This window comes from Leopardus geoffroyi, chromosome X (genome assembly GCF_018350155.1).
Source record: "Leopardus geoffroyi isolate Oge1 chromosome X, O.geoffroyi_Oge1_pat1.0, whole genome shotgun sequence".
Taxonomy (NCBI): domain Eukaryota; kingdom Metazoa; phylum Chordata; class Mammalia; order Carnivora; family Felidae; genus Leopardus; species Leopardus geoffroyi.
This window is the reverse complement of record NC_059343.1, coordinates 125,319,160-125,339,474: the sequence shown is the minus strand read 5'-3', so window position 1 is coordinate 125,339,474 and position 20,315 is coordinate 125,319,160. Positions and strand designations below refer to the sequence as shown.

Here is a 20,315-nt window from a genome sequence, read left to right as displayed (position 1 = left end):
CAATAATCAGGCCCTGCCTTTTGTAAGGCTCAGGAGTTTCTGCAGGTTCTGGCAGCTCTCCTACTGGATGAGGTGAGTAAGGAAGATGGCAAAGTGTGACTAGTCTCCACCCTTATGAGAAAAGTGCCCCAGGTGGGTCCTCTGACCTGGAAGCTATAACCCCTTGCCTCTTTTGACTGCCTGGGACTTAGTCACTTATTCAGCAAATATAACTAATGCCAGTCATTAAGCACTGCACTCAACCTAGGAGAACACAGAGAAATCAGACAAACCTGCCTTTCTTGGAACTCCAATGTCAGTGGAGGAAGAGACATCCATATGAGACACTTCAAGCACAAGGCATCTCTGCACAGCACTCTGGTGCTGAACAGAAAGGCAAGCAGATGGTCGGCAGCTTTCTCCTTGTAGTGAGCTCAGGAATGCTCTGTGTTTGCCTGGTCTCTGCTCTGCAGCATGTCTCCCTAGGGCAAGAGTGGCTAAGTAATTTGCAGGGCAAGGGAAAAATAAAAATGCAGGGCCACATGTTCAAAAATTATTAAGAATTTCAAGAAGAGGACAGCAAAGCATTAAACAAAATAGGGCCCTTCTGCACAAGTTACAAACCCATGAAGCTTGCCCTGCCACAGGGCTAGGAAGCATGCACACAAGAGGCCTGAATGTGTCCTGTAATCTTTTCCTCTGTCTTGCACAGAGGCTGAGGGGAACCCAGGTCCCAGTAAACTCGGTGGCACTGGGACACACACAGCTGCACACAGGTCAAAAACAGGTATTTGTTGAGTGCCTACTGTGTGCCCAGAACTCATCTAAGTTTCAGTAATATATAGTAGGAAAACAGACAGACATGTTTTTTGTTTGTTTGTTTGTTTGGTTGGTTTGGTTTGGTTTGGCTTGGTTCCTGTCACTGATCTTACACTAGTGGAGGAAACCCACAATAAATAAGCTCCCCCCAAAATGTCCAAGAAAATCGTTACTTCGTGGGCAATGTTGTGGAGATGACAAAGTAGAGTGATGGGATAGGGGTAGGGTGGTGGAGAGCCATCCTGCTAGCTAAGATGCACACAGCCCCTTCTAGAGCAACAGGTGAGGATGCTGTTAATGTTTGACATCAGCTTGATAGGCAAATCTCCGCAATCTTTTCCCCTCTCAAGTGAATCATGAGGGTCTAGGTAACAAAGAGAAAGTCCAAGGATGCTTGAGACTCTTCAGCTATCCTTAATGGGGGCACTGAGCCCACCCACCACCCCCATGACCACACCCCTAGCTCCTTCTCACTTCTACTTCTGGCATGACTAGGAGCAAAGTCTCCAGAAAGTTTTGGCCAGCCAGTCCTGGAGAGGTTTCCAAGGTCCCTCTATCCCAGATGGTCCCTCTCACACCCAGGCCCGTGCCTCCTTACGGTTCAGGGAAAGTGCTCCAGGGAATGCCTAGGCTTGGTCCTCCTTCTGGGTCCTTCCCTGCCCCAAATACCTGGGAAACTGGTCTGTGGAGTAGCTCATAGCTTGTTGGGGAGACCTCCCCAAGTTTTTCTTCTTCCCCTGTGCCAAGGAGGGTACTCAGTTACCCAGCTTCCTTCGGGTGCCAAGAGATGTACTCTGAAAGACTGGAAGGTCTGGAGTGAGGGTAGGTGAAATCTGAGGTCAGGGACCTGGGGAAGCAACAGGTGATAGGGAGGCAGCCAAGGGCCGCAGGCCACAGTTCTACCCTCCACTGTGCCACCGAGCTGGAGGGGGTCTAGAAGGAGGCAGGGGCCCACCCAGTCCCTCATCTTGCCCAGCCCGACCCAATCTGCGGCCGCCCTTGAAGCTGCAGCCGCGGGCCTCTGGTTTCCCCTGCCTGGGGCCCTCGCGGCCAGCTCGCCTCTTCCTCCCTTCCCCCGTCCCCCGCCCCTGGCTGTCTGGCAGCGCTGCTGTAGTGGCGGCGGGGGGCGGGGGGGCCTTGGCGACAGGGCTACCTCCTCTTTTCCCTCCTCCTCTCTCCTCCGCCCCCCGCCCGCTGGAGCCTATCCATCCCACTCTCCTCCGCTGCAGCGAACACGTCGTCGGAGATTTCCATCGGGGCTCAGGGGGCGGGGCCAGGGAGGGGGTCGCGGGGCGGGGCGAGTGGGAGGAGTGGAAGTTGGAGCCCAACAAAACGCTGCACGACGCGCTCTGTGCCGCCAGACCGTGCGCAGCGACCTCCGCACAGGTGGTCGCGCCGGTCTGCGCCACGATGTTAACCAAAGTTCTCCTGATCCTCCTGGGCCTGTCCATCATCCTTCCGTCTAGGTGAGTCTCCATCCCGGGACCTAGGAACCCTCCGCGCCCAGCTCTCTCTCCCCTGGAGGTAGGCCAGTTACCCGGACCCCCGCGCCCCTGTGTTCCTCTAATCCCGCGCCCACCTTTTCCTGGCCCCCGTGCAGGCTAGCCGGGCCCTGGGTCCACGCGACGCGCCGCCAGCCTGCAACACACTCCCTCTAGGATGGGCTGGCTGAAGGGGTGTCTAGGAAGGAAGGTGGGACGCCTGTCCCCTGGCTGCTCCCGTCTCCAGACTCCCGGTCTCCAAAACCACGGCGACAGCCAGGGGATGAGCACGCCTCTCCCTCTCTGGGTGTTCCGTGAGAAGAGGCGAGTGGCCCGCGGGATAACCGACCTGGGTAGGCACGCGCTTCTGAGGACCGGGAGAGACTTTGGAAAGGTGGCGCCCAGAAAGGCGCTCGGGCTCCAGGAGCGGAACTGTACCTAAATGCTGGAGTGTTGGCTAGTCTGTCCTCTCTTTCAGATTTCTTTTTCTGAGTGCCTACTAACTACCAGGCACTGTGCCAGATAACTCTACTTGCTTCCCTTCCTGCCGCTCCTCTTGGTGTCAGTCCCAGGCGGGAACCCCAGTTTAGTCCAAGGATTCCCGCCCCAGTTATCCACCCCATTTCTGCCACTGGCCTCCCCTTTCCTCCTTCATCCCCTTTTCCCCACCCTGCTGGCTCTAGAGCTCCAGGCAGACTGGAACCTGAGGCCAAGAATGTTATTCTCTGAGGTCTGAGGTTTGGGTCCTAGATTTCAGTCCCCAACCCCCTTTTCCAAAGGCTAACAGCAAGTTCCCCTTGAGCAGCCAGCTTCCCTCACACTCTCTTCTGGCCCTGGGATTTTGCTAGGAAGGTTGCCCCCTGCACTTCTGACTGTTCTGAGTGGAAGATGACTGCTTCATATTTTTGAGACGGTTTCAATTCTAGAAGTCTCCACAGCACTGGGCACTTCCTTATCTGTTTTTGGGGAGAGAGGAGATGGCTTCTCTCTTCACCACAGACTGCTTTAGCTCCTCAGGGGAGGGGCTGTGGGGCTCCCTGCTGGCTCACTAGTGCCCTGAGGTGTGGGGGCTGGCCTCAGCAGGGGCTTGGCAAGTATTTCTGAATGCGTGCTAGGAATTTCCAGTCATCTACATCCCTCCAGATATGAGTTGGAGTGTTTGGGAGAGCTGGCATGGTTACTGGCTAGGGCAAAAGGGGTCTGGGAGTGGGGGCTGAAGGAAGCAGGGGGAGCAGAAAAAACAGCAGATGGATACTACCCTTGGAGGTGGGGGGAAGGGCCGCAGTAACTGGTGTTCAGACATTGTCAACATGGCAACCCATGATGTCAGCAAAGAGCTGAAGAGGTGGCTGTGAGGTGTGTTGGCAAGGGCCACATCAAACCAGGAAACCTTACTCTGGTCCAGGCTCAGCCTCAAGTGGGTTGTATGACTTTGGGCACAGCCCTTCCCCCATGTGGGCCTCAGACTCTTCATCTTGTAAGGTGAAAAACAGGGCTAATTTGGAGGAAAAAAGAATCCAGTGGGCCCCTCTTAGGGCACTGCCAGTCCCCTCCCCCTCTCCTTCCCTTGCCCACTGGTAGTTGGATGAGCATCCCCAGTAGTGGGAGTGGGTGCAGACTTTCGGCTCCATCTTGGATCATTGCATCAAAAGGGATGTGGGTGCATGAAAAGGGCCCATGGAAAGATTCCACTAGTCCAGTATGTGAGTATTTTTCAAGTTCTTATTATTTCTAGCCCTCAAAGGGGGCTTAATGGCTGGCTGAGGAAAGGTATGCTGTCAGTGCCAGCAGTTCCTTAACCTCAAGGATCCCAGGATGAGCATGTTTGTTTTGTTTCTATGTTACTAACAAAAGCTAATCATAGAATTACACCAACCTCACCTTCTGACATTTCATTGCAGATGTAGTAGTTGGGCAACACAGGATGTTCAGTGGTCCCTGGGACTCTGCTTGTTTGTTTGCCTCTTGAACCTTGGGGCTCTTGTTGTTGGCTTTAGACATCTGGGACGAGCTGCTGCAGGCTCTTGGGTGGTCTTGGTTAGCAGTTCCAGTGTTGATTGTGCCATGCTGCTAGCTATGTCACTCATTTTGCAGGGTCTCATGCCTCTGTTTTTCTTCCTCCCCTGCAACAGTGGCTGGCATTATCTAGTCAGAGGACTGGGGGGAAAGCCTCAGGGAAAGAGGACATCTCTGCATGTGCTATTTGGAAATGGAAACTGCTTTTGTCAAGCCCATTTCTTCCCTTGTCCACAGTGGGAATTAGCCACTTCAGATACAAGAAATGGCATAAATCTGGCACACTGCATGCCAGTTAAGCAATTCTAAGTGCTTCAAATACTGCAGAAAAATGCATTTTGCTGCACAAAGTGTCAGGCCCCTGGTCTGCACCACAGAGGCCATGCCTATGTTGCTAGTCCCCTCCACCCAATCCCCACCAGCTTGACCACATGCCCCCTCCCAATACACTCTCCTACCCAAAGGAAATCACTCACCTGCTTTACAACATCATAGATTACTTTTGCTGATGGCTTTTGAAAAAGCTTTTAGTTATATATTTTTTCAAAGATATATAAAACTAGAAGGAACAATAGAGTGAATCCTCATGTACCCATCACCAGCCTCATTAATTATCAATTCATGGCCACGCTTAATTTCTCTGTCCCTCACCCACTCTCCATTTCAGCTTAAATTATTCTAAAACAAATCTCATATTTCTATGAGCAAATCATATTCTAAAGCAAATTATATCATTTCATATGCAATTATTTTACTATGCATTTCTAGTCATAAGGACTCCAAACACATAATAAAATATCACTATTACACCAAAAATTTTAGAATGATTTTGTCATACTGAAGAAACTATCCAGTGTTCAAATCTCCCATATTGTGTCATAAATGGGTTTTGTTTTGTTTTAGTTTGCTTTTTAAAATCAAGATCCAAATAAGATCCGTATATTAGCAGATTTTTATTAGCATTTTTGTTTTTCAAAACACTTTTTTATTGAATTAGAAGATATATGCAGAAAAGTGCTCAAATCATTACTGTATAGCTAATGAGCTGTCAGAAAATGACGACACTGGTATCAATGCACCCACATCAGGGACTAGAACATGACCAGAACCTCAGAAGCCCCCTGGTGCTCACTTCTTCACTGATTTCCAGCAAAAGCACCAGGTCCCTAACTTCTAACACCATCAGTGACTTTTGTACATTGTCAAATGGCTTTTTACATTTTTGTTTTGCTTAATTTAATTCTTAGTTTTTGGCTGTCGTGCATGGCACTCAAGTAGGATTCTAGCTGGCCTTCTCTCCTGGATGACTGTCTCTGCATAAAGGACTCTAACCTTTTCTTAGTGCTCAGAGCTTTCCCTCACCCCTGGCCCCCAAGTCCAATGCAATGAATTTCACAAAAACAAAGAAATGCAGAATATTCCCAAGGTGTTCTAGCCTTCTGTGGGACAGGCTGTTCTAGCTTTCCTGAGCGTTCCTCAGAAATCCTGGCCTTCTTCCTGCCCATTTACTCCCCAGTGGTGCTGGTCAAGGCAGACTGGACACTAGGGTTAGTAACAGCAGAAGAGCTTGGCCAGAGCTCATACACCAATGCCCTCTTCATCTTACATTGAGAAATTCTTTTAAAATCTCGAGCTTGGTTTTGTTGTTGGGTTTAAAAAAAAATAAAGAATTACCATGAAGGAGGGATAGTACCCAAAGTCCCCAAAGAGTAGCAAGATTTAGAAGAAATTAACAAATATTATGTTAGTGGCTTAAAATTTCCTGTTACCAGTCACTCTTTATGTCTTGTGTTTCAGACTTGTTTTGGTTTGTTTCTATCCCAAAAGGCCTCATCTGTGACCCCTACAGAGTGGAGAACAGAGCGTCATTTTTTGTGTGTTTGTATGTTCTAGGAGTGAAGGACCTCATGTTGAATCAGAAAATGGACCCTCTGCCTATGATGATGTCTATGGGCCCCAGCCCCAGGCTGCTGAAGAGAAGCTCCTCTCTGAAGAAACAAAGCCCACTCTTAGTGGTCCCCACAGCACACTTGGCAAACTGCCAACAGCCACTCACATCCTGAACAGTATCCTGAATAACTATGACCATAAACTTCGCCCTGGCATTGGTGGTGAGTATCAGAACATAGCTTTTCCCCTCCTGGAGCAGGAAGTTGAGGGCATAGGTGTGGATAATGGGTCTGGGGTATAGGTGAGGGTGCCATGCACATGGGCCAGGGAATCTGTTGCTGACCTGTTGGGTAAGACATATCAACTCTAGTCTCAGCAGTACCCTTGGCCTAGGTCTAGACTTTTTTTCTTTTCTCACCCTCAGTTTTTCCAATTGCAAAATGAGTGGACTAGGGGCGCCTGGGTGGCGCAGTCGGTTAAGCATCCGACTTCAGCCAGGTCACGATCTTGCGGTCCGTGAGTTCGAGCCCCGCGTCAGGCTCTGGGCTGATGGCTCAGAGCCTGGAGCCTGTTTCCGATTCTGTGTCTCCCTCTCTCTCTGCCCCTCCCCCGATCATGCTCTGTCTCTCTCTGTCCCAAAAATAAATAAACGTTGAAAAAAAAAATTAAAAAAAAAAAATGAGTGGACTAGATGACTGGCCTTCAAGGTATGTCCAACTCTTAACAGTCTGCGAATTGGATCTTGCTATGAAAGAACAAAGAAAGAAATAGGAGTGATGTTGAAACCATCTCTCTATCCTTCACCTGTTCTCCCCTCTGACCACGCCCTCCCCTGTCCCATGTCCCTGTTTGACACTTACCTCTGCCACTTCTGCTTCCTTTACAGAAAAGCCCACTGTGGTCACTGTGGAGCTCTCTGTCAACACCCTTGGTCCTATTTCTATCCTGGACATGGTGAGTATTGATTTTTTATTACAGTGTCTTGTAGCCCAGGAAGCTCACCATGGGGCCTTTCACATACTTATTTTTTCTTCTCTGTGTGTCCATAAGAAGAGTTTTGTGGTTTTACTTTGTTTTTGTTTTGGAGAGGGGAGATTGTAACCAACACTGACTTTGGAAGTCAGGAAAAGGTAAGTCCCTTGCTGTCTGAAGAGGACCTTCAGAATCCTGACCATATCTTCTAGTGTTTTGTTCAAAATAAAAATGATAAAGCAACTTTAAACATCACAGTGGAATGACTCTTTTTTTTCTAATGATTTTTGTAGAATTAAGTCTATAGTTATCAACTCTTGCTCTAAGACTGCTTCTCTAATTTTGGCCTGGTTTCTTCTTTCCTTTTCTATTGCTATCATCCTACTGTCAGGACTGTCCCCAGTTAGCCTCTATTATCTCTCCTTGAAATATGCAAAATTCAAGGATTCTGCCTACATCAGTCCACCTACTGACCTGCCCTCCTGAGTGATGTGCCTCCTGCAGGTCTGGGACCCGGCTTCAAGCATGAAGTTCAACATCACACTCTAGTGGTCAAGGCCTTCCATGGCTGGAGCCAACCCAGAGCTTTATTTCTTTCCCCCCCTTTAGAGACCACATGCCCTAGTGACTAGAGTATGGGTGTTCCCAGATCACCTTGTACCTTTGAGTCTTTGTTCAAACTCTTTCTTGTTTGGAATGCCATTGTTCCAGTTTTCTACATGTCATAGCCTTATCCTTCAGGGTCTGTCTCTAATGGCTTCTCTTCCATGGCATCTTCCCTTACCTCCACAGCTATTAATTACTCCCTTCTTACTCAGACCACACCCCTCTCTTTAACATTCAGATTTTTCTAGCTTATATCACAGTTGTTTGCCTGATCTTCCTTATCTCACTGTATTGTAATTATGTGCTCTATGTCTGCCTTACTCTCCTGATTATGGGTTCCTTGGTGTCAAGGACTCGATATATGTTAACTGAGCAAATGAGTTGTGAAAGATGTTCTATAAAAGTCACTTTTCCCCCGATACCTGACTGTATCCCAAGGGATACAGTCTAATAACTCAGTAGTCACCGAACCTGGCATACAACACAGAACTGGTCCAAAGAGGAATAAACAGCTTGATTTTCTTTGGCCAGTAAAGTGCTGCTTTAGCCTAGGCCAAGGGCCTTTATAAGATGCCAGATACACATATGGTATTAAACTTCCCCCAAGAAGTCTGGTCTTTTACATAGTTCCAAATAGTTCTTTAAAACTGTGATAGATCTTATACAGTCTACTTTTCCCTGGTGACACTGTGGAGTTTTGTACTTAGTAAGGAAGGAGTGTATGTCTCTCTCGCACAGCCAATGAACAGAGCACACTTGTCTCCTTGGATCTTCATGACAGCCTGTGTGACAGGCAAGCTACCACTGGGATCCTCATTTTACATTTGAAGCAATTGAGCCTCTCAGCAAACATTGTTACAGAGGGGGTATGGTTGTTTGAGGGGAGTTCACACACCCCTCGGTCAATCAGATGTTGTGTAGAGCATAGGATAAGTCCTTAAAGAGAGAAACCTGAGCCCACAGCATGGAGATTTAAATCAAATGTTTCTACCAGTTTCTTGGTTAAATTTTTGAGACACGTAGCCTGAGCTTAGAAGGCAGTGACCAGTCTGGGAATGACTGCCCATCGTAACACCAACAGTTGCTAAGGCTTCTTGCTGTGATAATTGTTGCAGGCAATTCTAATTAAGCCAATTTCTTGACGCTGAATTTCTAGAGTTTCAGCTGAGCTAAAAAAGATGTACAACCCAAGTACCCTTGTCAAATTGGGGAAAAACTGAACTTTTGGTTATCAGTTGTTGTGTAATGACCTTACAATTGGTATCTTGTTAATAGAAATTAAATGCTTATTTGAAACAGTATAACATAGAGCAGGAGCGTAGTGTGGGTTGTGGAGGGAAGACTTCCCCTAGCTACCAAGTAGTTCACATGGCCTGGGAATGAAGAAGGCTCTGTATGCCAAGTTGGAACTGCAAGCTACTTGGGACCGTAGAAACACTCTGAAAGCCACTTATGAAGGCTGGTCGGGCTGTGTGGGGCAGGGCTGTGGGCTCCCATGTGAATAGTAGCTATGATTTTTTCTGTCTGCTTCTCTGAGCTACTCCAGGGAATCTTCTCAGTCTGGGAGGCCAGCTTCCAGCAATTTGGCAATGGCTATCACCACCTTTTGGCCTAGGCAGCAAAGCCAAGCTGGGATTGTCTTGACCTTTCTCCTGAGGGCTCTAATGGCCTCCAGCACTATGGGTTTCTGGTTAGTGTTCATTGTTTGATGCAGGATAACTCAGGAGAAAGACCTAGGGATTCTATATGGGGAAATTGGACCTTGGTTCCCAAAGGGATTGTTGGTGCAAGTGAAATAAGCCATTGAGAGGGAAATCAGTGAAGGCCATCCCAGGACGTCATGGTAATGGTGCTCTGAGCATCAGAACTAGTATGCTGTCTTTGTGTGACTTTGGACAGGTCCTTTTCTCTCTGAGCCTCAGTTTCCTTACCACTGAAATAAAGGAGGTTAGATAACCCTCAAGGTTCCCCCTTGGCCTAGGTCTGGCACTTGCTCTTCACGCTGTTTTACTTTTTACCCTCCAATACCAGTAGTGCAAATCTCTAGCTTCTCATGCTTCTTCCTATTAAATATCTTTCTTGATATTTAACGGATAGTTTATGGGACATATAATATGATCTGGAGACCAAATAATCATAGGTGTATCTATGCACATGCACACACACATTCAGAGGTTAGGTGCCCTTGTTTAAAAGGAAGAACAAAACAAAACAATGATTTAAAAAACATGAGACTAAATACACACCTCTCTTATGACTCAAAGCACTTCATTTTTAAATATAACTCTGGAGAATGAAGGATTGAGGTTAACATCTGTGCTCCCCAAATAAAAGCTGAAAGGGGAATCTTCACCATATACAACCAAAGGTTTGTGTTTGTAAATGTTTAAAATGATTTTGAGTTGAGATCTTTGTTTTGCTATGGAAATGTGGGGACTGAGAGGACATTTACCTGGCTGGAGTAATACCATAACCCTACAAGGTGGTGGTGATGCGATGAGCCCCGCCTGTGCAGTTACACAACCATTGCCTGTCTGTTTCTAGATGAAATGTGTCTTCACTGACTGTTGTTTATCTGGGAATGTTCCTTTCTTTTGGGAATACCTGGAAATAGAAAAGTTCCTACAGCCTAATTCATGCTGCTTTCCTCTGTGCAAACCTAAGTAGTCTCCTATCTGCTTGATGAGCCCTTCACAGAATGGCATGGGAATATTCTTTGCCTGTACAGATCTAGGTGTGTGCTTTTCTACCCATCCTACCAGGAATACACCATTGACATCACCTTCTGCCAGACCTGGTATGATGAACGCCTCCGTTACAATGGCAGCTTTGAGAGCTTTGTTCTGAATGGCAACATGGTGAGCCAGTTATGGATCCCGGACACGTTTTTTAGGAATTCTAAGAGGACCCAAGAGCATGTGATCACCATGCCCAACCAGATGGTTCGCATCCACAAGGATGGCAAGGTGTTGTACACAATTAGGTATGTCAAGCCTCTGGAATATTACCTCTTGGGACTCTTTTTGCCAAAGAATCATGAACATAGGTGTCATCCTCAATGATACTTCTAAGGGCCTTTCCAGCTTTCCTAGACCATGAGCTCAACCCCCTCATGTATAGACACAGACACCAGGCCTCAAAATAGAAAGATATTGCTTAAATCAACACACCAAGTTCATGGCAGAGCTGGGACTGGTACCCAGTTACTTGGTTCCCAGTCCACAAGTCCCCCCACTAGAATGTACAGTATGACTGCATTGCCTGGACAGTTCCATCCCAAGTGGGCACTGGCTGTAAAGACACATCCATGGTGTTGGAATTGTCCAGGCAGAGCAGCAACACAGCAGTTGAAAACATGTCTACGAACAGGCTGGACATTTGAATGCTTGGCCGGGGAAGGTTGTGTATGGGTGATATGAGGTGTGAAGGTGGTAGAGAGTGAGAAAGTGTTGGCAAGTCCTGGAAGCTGGGATGGGCAAGAAAAAAAAGCCCATCTAAATTGGTCCACACATTTCTCTGATTATGGAAATCAAAGTAGCCAGATACTTTCAAGCTGTTCTTCCTTTTTGTCTCTCCTTTGAGGTCTTTGTTTCAAATCCCACTGTTGCCACTCACTGGTGGTGGTGCCCAGGCCCAAGGTGGGTGGATACCTAAGTGCTCAAGGCCAGCCTAATGAGGCTCCTTTCTCCCTTCCAGGATGACCATTGATGCTGGATGTTTACTTCACATGCTCAAATTTCCAATGGATTCTCACTCTTGCCCTCTGTCTTTCTCTAGCTGTGAGTACCTTCTTAGGTTTCTGGGGCCCCAGAGTCATGCTGAGCCCCTTCTTTTTTCTCATCCTTGCCCTTTACATTTTTCTGCCTCTGCTTTTCTCCTAAAATGGTGCCAGATTTTCCCAGAGCCTCCTCTATCTCCTTTCTTGCTGACAATACTGTGTTGCTTCACCTGGACCTCGTGTTGGGTTCTTCCATCTTCCTTCCACTCCATCTCAAGTCAGTCACCCACCTCTGAAGTGTAATTCAAGTATGTCTACTCCTCTGCATTTCTACTGTCAGTACCTTGGTTTAGGTCTTTGTCATCTTCCACTTGGGCTTTCACAACATCTTTATTTTAAAACTGAACATGTCCAGAGCTAAATACATTGTCTCCTCCCAACCTCTACCTCCAAAACAAATGTGTTGCTTCTGTGTTCTCATTTGTGTCATTGAAAGACACCATCAGCCACTCAGTTGTCCAAGCCAAGAATTTTGATGCTTCTTTCTCCATCACCTCCTATATCTAATCAATCAACACATCTTGTTGGTTTTCCTTCCTAAGTCTCTATTGATCCTATTTCTCTGCATTCTCACTGCCACAGCTTTGATTCCTGCCTTCATTCACTTTATTGGGCCTGGATTATTGCACTGGCCTACTAAAACTGGTCTCCCTGTCCACAAGCTATCTTCATATAATGACAAGAGTGACCTAGCTGAAGCGTCATCTAGACCAGGTTGTGTTTTAGTTTCAAATCCTCCCTGAAATCTCACAGGTCAATTCCTAATTCCTTGTAATGACTCTCAAGGTACTTCATTTACTGGCCCCTGCCACCCATTCCTGTATGCTTCATCCAGCATCTGTGAGCTAGCCATCCTGAACTTTTGGCATTTCCATAATCCATCAGGCATTTTCATCTTTCTGTGCATACAACACCCTCCTCACCCCTTCAGCCTCACCCATACAGAGAATATTTACTCAGCCCTTAGGATTTATTGGAAATGTCAACTATTGTATAAAATCTTTGTTGGGTGTGTCTCCAGGTGATCTTTCCCTCATCTGTTTTTCCACTGTCCCACGGGTGGAAGTTTTTCAGCAACTCCAACAATTACAGATGTATATTTACTATCTTATTCAATTAAATGTGAATGAGGGCAAGGCTTCTGCCTTGCTCATCTCTATGTTTCCAGCACAGAGCCTGGTACTAAGGAATGCTCAATAAATGCACATATTGAGTGAACTTCAACAATGAGGAAGAGAGGCAAGGTCCCACAGCTCGTGAGGCCAGAGTCAGGACTCCAAGGCATTGCTCAGACTCCACGCTTGGTTTCCCAGTCTCACATGACCCTCCTTCCCACGTTGCCTTACAGTTTCCTATCCTGAGAGTGAGATGATCTACAAATGGGAAGATTTCAAGCTTGAAATCAATGAGAAGAATTCCTGGAAGCTCTTTCAGTTTGATTTTACAGGAGTGACCAACATTACTGAAACAATCTCAACCCCAACTGGTACGTGTACCTATGGAACAAGGTCTTAGTAGAGGTCTGGTAAGGGGGTGGTAAGAATGATTGGGGTGACCATCCATATATATAAATGTATGCAATTATCCCATGGAAATTTTATAGAACATGACTCCTGTCTTGTAAACGTTAAGCACTTACAACTGTTTGCAGAGGAAACTGAGACTTTGTAACTACATCTCACTCTCATCTGCAAAGGAGTAAGTGCTTTGCCAACTCCCTGAGAGGGTAGGTAAGTAGATAAAGTTTATTGCTGTCAAGATTTGCAACTAGCTTTGTCATGCAGACCCTTCAGTTTCTACGTCTTTTTTTAAGATTTATTTATTTTGAGAGAGAAAGCTAGAGTAGGGGAAGAGCAGAGAGAGAGACAGAGAGAGAGAGAGAGAGAGAGCAAGTGAGCATGAGTGGAGGAGAAGCAGAGAGAGAGGGAAAGAGAGGATTCCAAGCAGGCCCCACGCTGTCAGCACAGAGCCTGACACAGGGCTTGATCTCACAAATTGAGAGATCATGACCTGAGCTAAAATCAAGAGTCGGGCACTTAACAAACTGAGTCACCCTGATGCCCACAGTTTCTAGATCTTGGTTAAAACCGACCTGCTTGGATGACTTTGGGGAATGGAGCTCATGTGAGTTCTTCGTACCCAGAACCAATCCAAGCTGGGTTAAGTGGGAAACAAAGTTGGTCCTAATAGGAAGCAGAGGCTAGAGTTCTAATGTTAGCTAGGTGAGAGCTCAGATGGTATAAGGGAAATTTCAGCAACTACAATTCCTATTGCATCAACATTTATTTTAAAGGAGCAGCTCTGTTGTTGGGATGAGCACTGGGTGTTGTATGTAAATCAATTTGACAATAAATTATATTAAAAAAAATAAAGGAGCAGCTCTTACAAGCACAGATTCCTGTCAAAGCCTTCATGGTGGATTCAACATGGACATGGTTATTATTGGTTTTCTGACTTTGTACCTAACAAGGACTAAAGGGGAGGGTCCTGGGTCTCTTCACCATCAGCTTCCAATTAGATATGAGTGTCTTTGCTTGGTTCCTAGGTGATCTCAATGAAAATCTAAGGGACCTCCCCAGGGTTGCTCCCAGAGCAGCCCTGGAAACCCTCTTCACACGAACTGACCAAGTATAGTATAATATAGTATAGTATAGTATACTCATCATTTCCAGGATGCAGATGGAGACAGTCACCCCACCAGCCATTTGCCATAGGAGCAGTCTTGCTTTGCTTCTGTGCCTAGGCAGAAAATCTGCTTTCACTGTACTTGTTGAGCTGGTCATGGGGGGAGGGATGGGTCATGCTCCTCTGGCCAAAGATTTGCTTCCACAGTGTTAGGGCAGGGGCAGAGGGCTGTTTTACAAATGCCTTTCTTTTTCTCAGGGTCTCTGGGTAAGCAGTTATATTATACTATACTATACTATACTATACTATACTATTCTCTAACCTTGCTCTTCTGCCAGCTAACCATGGGCATGCCTCTTGCCTTTCTGCACCTCAGTTTTCCCAGACAGGTGGGGACCCATCATCAAAAGAAGCAGAAGAGACAAGGCCCAGGGGCTTTCAAGTCACTAGTGATTCCGTTTAGTAGATGGCTGTGCATTGTTTCAAAATGGCCCCCTAGTGACTACAAAGCCCCAGAGCTAGCATCATCACCAAAGAAATGACAGTAGGTAAGCACTGGCCCTCCTTAGGAGAAAAGATTGTTCTTGGGAAAAAAGGAGGAGGGCTTCTTTCTCTTCTGCTAGAGGCTAGTTGCTTGTGAATTATAGTTTCTCCAGTATCATAGTTCTTTTTGAGGTTGGTCTGAAACTCTTCCCATCAGCCTCTGGGCAGTTCTATCTATCTATCTATCTATCTATCTATCTATCATCTATCTATCTACATATTCAGCTTCTAAGGGGTCAGAATGTGGGGGTAGCTTGCTACTTTGGTCACTTTGGGCCTTGAACCAGAGACCCTCACTGCTTCAGGAGGCTTTTAGAGACTCCACCCTTGCCTGCAGTGAGTGAGGTAACTTTCACTGGTGGCTATTGAGACTCTGATGGGACCTTACCCATGACCAGGAGTTCACTTTCTCTTAAGAGAGTTTCACCCGTCTCTGGACAATTCTGTCCATTGGAAAACTGTTGCTGTTCATCTGAAATCGGAGTTTCTGGAACTCCTACCCATTGGACCTGGTTCTTTTTCCTTAGAACTACTGAACTTGTGGTAAGCCCAGTCACTCTTCTCCAGGGTCAAGATTAAAGTACTAGTATTATGGTCCCAGCTCCGGGTCACAATCTTTTATAGACTCTACAGCCTATTTCCTTTTCCTTCCCTGTTCTTCAAAGCTTTGGGTCCACTCATTCTTCTAGTCCCAGTACTCTGGACTCAGTCTTTTAAATTGCATTCCTCTGACAGTACAGTGACAAACTCTGGTCTAGCCAAACGAGAGAAAAGCAGAAGCATCTTTAGTTTGGTGGGAGGGATTGTTTTGTTTTGCTTTGACTTTGGCTTCTCAGCCCCGGATATCCTTTTTCCCTTACCCATGCTCCTTCATTCCTCACAAATAATAAATTTTATGTTGGTATCCTTCTCTCAGCTTTCCAAAGCTTACCCAGTGGAAAAGGTCATTCTTTGGCTGGAATAAAGAAAATAAATATGGAAAAAGTTGATAGGATAATACATCTTCCAACAAGAATATATAAGTTTTGAATGGAGTGGTTGTAGCTAAATAGGGGTGTCTTAAATTGCAGTTAAGACCCAGGGCAAGAGAACTAGGAACTTGATAAATACATTCTGGCCAGTAGGTAAATGTGAGTGGTTCCTGTAGCAGGCCTGGAAGAGGAGTTCTATCCCCAAAGCTACTACTCTGATTACACATATTCTACTGACCCCAGACCGCTTCCTTACCTTTTTTTCTGGAAGATTCCAAGAAGTCTTGCCCTTTAAATGTCAGTACTTTCAAGGTGAGTAGGAAAGACTTCTCTTCTCATTTAGCTCCAGTATACCCAGACCTGGAAGGCAGGTGATATACTTTTCAAAATAGAAGGACACATAGACATGTTAGTGTTCTGATCTGCTTTACAAAGCTGTTGTCAGTCAGTAGTAAGTGTCACTGAGCATCTGTTAGGTTCCAGCCCATGCTGGGCTTGGATGTGCAAAAGCCAAGCCACAGGGCTTCCATGAGGAGTCTAAACCTTGTAGTGTTTTAAAAGACCACCTAACTCAAGGCCAAGGAACTTTACAGCATTCCACCCCTTAGGTGGAAGTTTGGAGCTTAGCTTCACTAACAGAATTTGAGCTATCACAAACCCTATGTGATATTGAAAGTGAAATGGGGAGTTCTGGGTTCAAGGAAAGCCATCAGAATCTCTGCAGTCCTGATGAGCATGCAGAGTGTTTGGGATGAGCATGTCAGAGCATAAGGCAGCATGAAGGGTATAATAGAAGATGCTAATTCTTCTATTGTCATAAGTACTATAAGAGCCATCACTCTGTAGGGGAAGAGCCAACATCAAGGACATGATGCCCTAATTTTCACTTTCAGCTAATTTTTCTATTTTTTTTTGCAGCAGCCAATTTGGATTAGGATGATAGACTAAGGAACAGAGAGTCTAGAATTTGAATATTGGTGCAACTATGCAAGCTATCTCAGGGAATCTAAGAGTGTATGAGATGAGCCTACAGGAAGGTGTGTGTGTGTGTGTGTGTGTGTGTGTGTGTGTGTGTGTAAGATGTCAGTTGGAGCCAGGTCATGGTGAGCCTTTATTTAGTATGAGGTTACAAAGTGCACACTTGACTCTGTAGCTTTTTTGTGGAATAGGGAACCAGCAAAAGTTTGGGGGTGTGCAACTGAGTTCTTTTGGCCTTTGATACAACAGTGCAACTAAAGCATTTTACCAGCATACAAATGAATAGGAAGGAGGCCAAATGGATTCTATGCTTTTCCCACCACAGCATAGGCCATCCTTGGCTCATCCCCTGAGAGTATACATTGTAAAGGCCAGTAGTGCATGTGTCAGGCTGTGATTTTGCAGACTAGATATTGTACCTTAATGGGCGTGAAGGTCTCAGTCAGCCATGTGGACATTAGTTGTGTGGTGTTGATAGTTAGAAGGGTAACTGATTTTTTCACTTTCATCTGACACTTCTGCCACCCTGAGAAGACAGATGCGGGGTGTGGGGAAGTGGTCTGAAAAAGAAGCAACGAAGTTTGTGGCCCTGGCTCAGCTCTTAACTGACAATGGGTCTTACAGTGAGTCTCCTCTCTGGGCTTCTTCTGATTCTCTGTATGTGGCATTGGAATAATCTACCTCTATTTTAGGACTGTGGTGGGAATCCCATGAGCTGAACAAGACCCTTATGCATGTCCTGCCTGGGGGAGACCCTCATCTGCTGTAATGAAATGGTATTTTTTATGTCTTCCAGGTGATTTCATGGTCATGACACTTTTCTTCAATGTGAGCAGGCGATTTGGCTTTATAGCCTTTCAAAACTATGTCCCTTCTTCTGTGACTACAATGCTTTCCTGGGTTTCCTTTTGGATCAAGAAAGACTCTGCTCCAGCCAGAACCTCTCTAGGTAAGTGGGTAATACATGCAAGTGGGCGTACAAATGGGCACAGAATTGCCTTCTTGAGGGGCCTTTCAGCAGTGTAACATAGGAATCGGTAGCTGAGCCCACTTCTGTGCATTCACAGGGATAACCTCTGTACTCACCATGACTACACTGGGCACCTTTTCCCGTAAGAATTTCCCACGTGTCTCATATATCACTGCTTTGGATTTCTATATTGCCATCTGCTTCATCTTCTGCTTCTGTGCTTTGATGGAGTTTGCTGTGCTCAACTTCCTGACCTACAACTGGACAAAACCCCGTGCTTCTCCAAAACTTCGCCATGTATGACCTGGGTATGGGAGTGGTGGCAAGCCTTTGGGATGTGGAGGCATGCAAGTGAGGGCACTAGGACTCATGGCACATGGGAGGCCAACTCACCAAGTTATGGGGTGGGGGTAACCTGGCGTTGGGGGTGGTAGTTGAATAAACTTTTGGATGTGATGCCGGGAATTGCAGAGGGTGGACAAAAAACAGTGTGCCAAGACCAGAATCCCCAGAAATCCTGAGACAGCACCTAGGCTTGATTCACCTTCATTTGACTTTTTCCCACTTCTTTCCTTGTCCTTTTCAGCCAGATATTCGTGCCCGTGCCCTTATGCCTCCCCGTGCCAGTGCCCATCAGCATCCTGATGCTTTTGTGTGCCAGATTGAGGACTCTGATGAGAGTGATGGAGAGGAGGGCCCATCTTGCCCAGCCCAGCAGTCTCTCAGTCCAGGTGGCATCCAGAATCCTGGCGGTTGCTGCAAGTGGTGCAAGAAGTATGTCTGTGTGGTCCCCAGGTGTGAGGGCAGTATCTGGCAGCAGGGCCGCCTCTTCATCCACATTTACCGCCTGGATAACTACTCGCGAGTTGTTTTCCCAGTGACCTTCTTCTTCTTCAATGTGCTCTATTGGCTTGTTTGCCTTAACTTGTAGGTACCAGCTGGTACCCTGTGGGCAGCCTCCCCAGTTCTCCAGGAGGTCCCATGCCCCTTGCCAAGGGAGTCAGGGGAAAGCAGCAGCAGCAGCAGCAGGAGCAACAAGACAGTATCTTTCCTTCCCCATTCCTCAAATATAAGCCTGTAGAGATTTCCTCTTTGCTGGCCATCTCCCCTACCTGGCCCATTCACTGACTCTCCATGGCAGCCAATTTCAAGTAAAATGTCCCACCTCTCTGTTCCTCAAGGGGCATTAATGATGCTCAGACCTAAAAATCACAGGCTGTCCTTGACCAGCTCCCTAAGACCATGCCCAAATATGAGCAGATTAGCTATCTACAACAGTGCTGATAACCACTGCCTTTTTCCAGAAATAATACTGCCTTTGTGGTGCTCCAGGCCCAGTTCTGGCCTCAGCCTCAAAGTGCATAGACCAGCTGCTTGCCTGTTCCTGACACCTTAAAATGTTGGGCAGCAGTATAAAGGGTAAGAGGATCCTAGTCCTTAGGTCCAGTTGTTATATTCTTGGTTTTCTCTTCCTGCCCTCCCTTCCCTTGCAGATAGACACCAATATTATCCATTTAGGAGGAAGGGAGCCAGCAATTGAGAGCCTTTGGGACGGTATCTCCCTCTGCTGCTGTGCCACCTCCTTCTCCCCCCACCCCCCGCCTCCATTCTTCATCTGCACTACAAATTCAATGCCTTGCATCCATTGGGTATCTATTTTTGTGTGTGATAATAGTAATGACTCCCTGCTTTGGATGCCACCTTCTTCCTCCTCCTTGACCCCTGTGACATTTTCTGTAGCTTCCCTAGTGACTTTCCCAGCCCCAACCCAGGTGCTAGGCCATGGTGACTTCCCGGGGCCAAGAAATTAAGAGAACTTTGCTTTGCAGTGGGCATTACCAGCACTGATTGGTGCCCTCTAAAGGCACAACATAAGAGTTTTATCACTTCCTTGGCCCCTGGACCCATGAGCCAGTCCACTCTTATCCTGGGGCACTCACAATCGCAATTAATTGAATTCCCTTAAATTTGTATAGCACTTTACCTTTTGCAAAGCACTTTTGAGAAGTTATTTCTATTTTGAGCCTTATCATAGCCTGTGATTCAGAGCAGGATTCTTATCCCCATTTTGCAGATGAGAACCCTGAGGCACAGATTTCTATGGGACTGTGGATCTCACTGGAAAGTACCCAGGAGCCCACTGTCACCTTCTAGACTACATGACAGGGCTAAGCAACTCTGTTCACCATGATTTGATTCTATTGCCTCTGCCAGCACCCCAGTGGCAAGGCCCAGAGTAGCAGCCTCTCTTTAGCATTGGCTGCTCAATTCCTGGGCCCCCAAGACTGAACATCTCCTGGCTCCAGTAACCCAGTAAGGTGAATTTGGACACGCCCCAATGCTTGTATATGCTGAATGAAATCTGTGTCTGTATTTTATTGGGGGGGTGGGTAGGGTAGGGGGATTCATCTGCTTTTTGTCACCATCACCTGAAAAGGGGAAATGTATCAATAAATATATCAGCAAAGCATGGAAGGTATGGCATTCAAGTTTGTTCTCAGTTCAGGGTTTAAATCTTAAATCAATGACCCAAACCTATCTGTTCTCCTCTCCCATCCATGACTCCCAGACCTGCCAAGCATGTACCATGTACCTTCTGTCAGTGGAGAACTGAAGGGAAGACAGTGACCAAGTGGGTGGCCCCCTTTTAATGATTCTCTTACTTGCTTCTATGCTCCTGCTCCCTG

General features: G+C 46.5%; 1 protein-coding gene across 1 annotated transcript; it reads left to right on the top strand.

Annotated features, from left to right (window-relative positions):
• The first annotated feature begins 2,146 nt into the window (after positions 1 to 2,146).
• GABRE (gamma-aminobutyric acid type A receptor subunit epsilon) lies at positions 2,147 to 20,098 on the top strand. Its single transcript, XM_045471749.1, has 9 exons — positions 2,147 to 2,264; positions 6,189 to 6,406; positions 7,072 to 7,139; positions 10,526 to 10,746; positions 11,460 to 11,542; positions 12,890 to 13,027; positions 17,455 to 17,607; positions 17,726 to 17,925; positions 18,215 to 20,098. The coding sequence occupies exons 1-9, from the start codon at positions 2,209 to 2,211 to the stop codon at positions 18,557 to 18,559; spliced, it is 1,482 nt and encodes a 493-aa protein (XP_045327705.1). The 5' UTR covers positions 2,147 to 2,208; the 3' UTR covers positions 18,560 to 20,098.
• Positions 20,099 to 20,315: the final 217 nt, after the last annotated feature.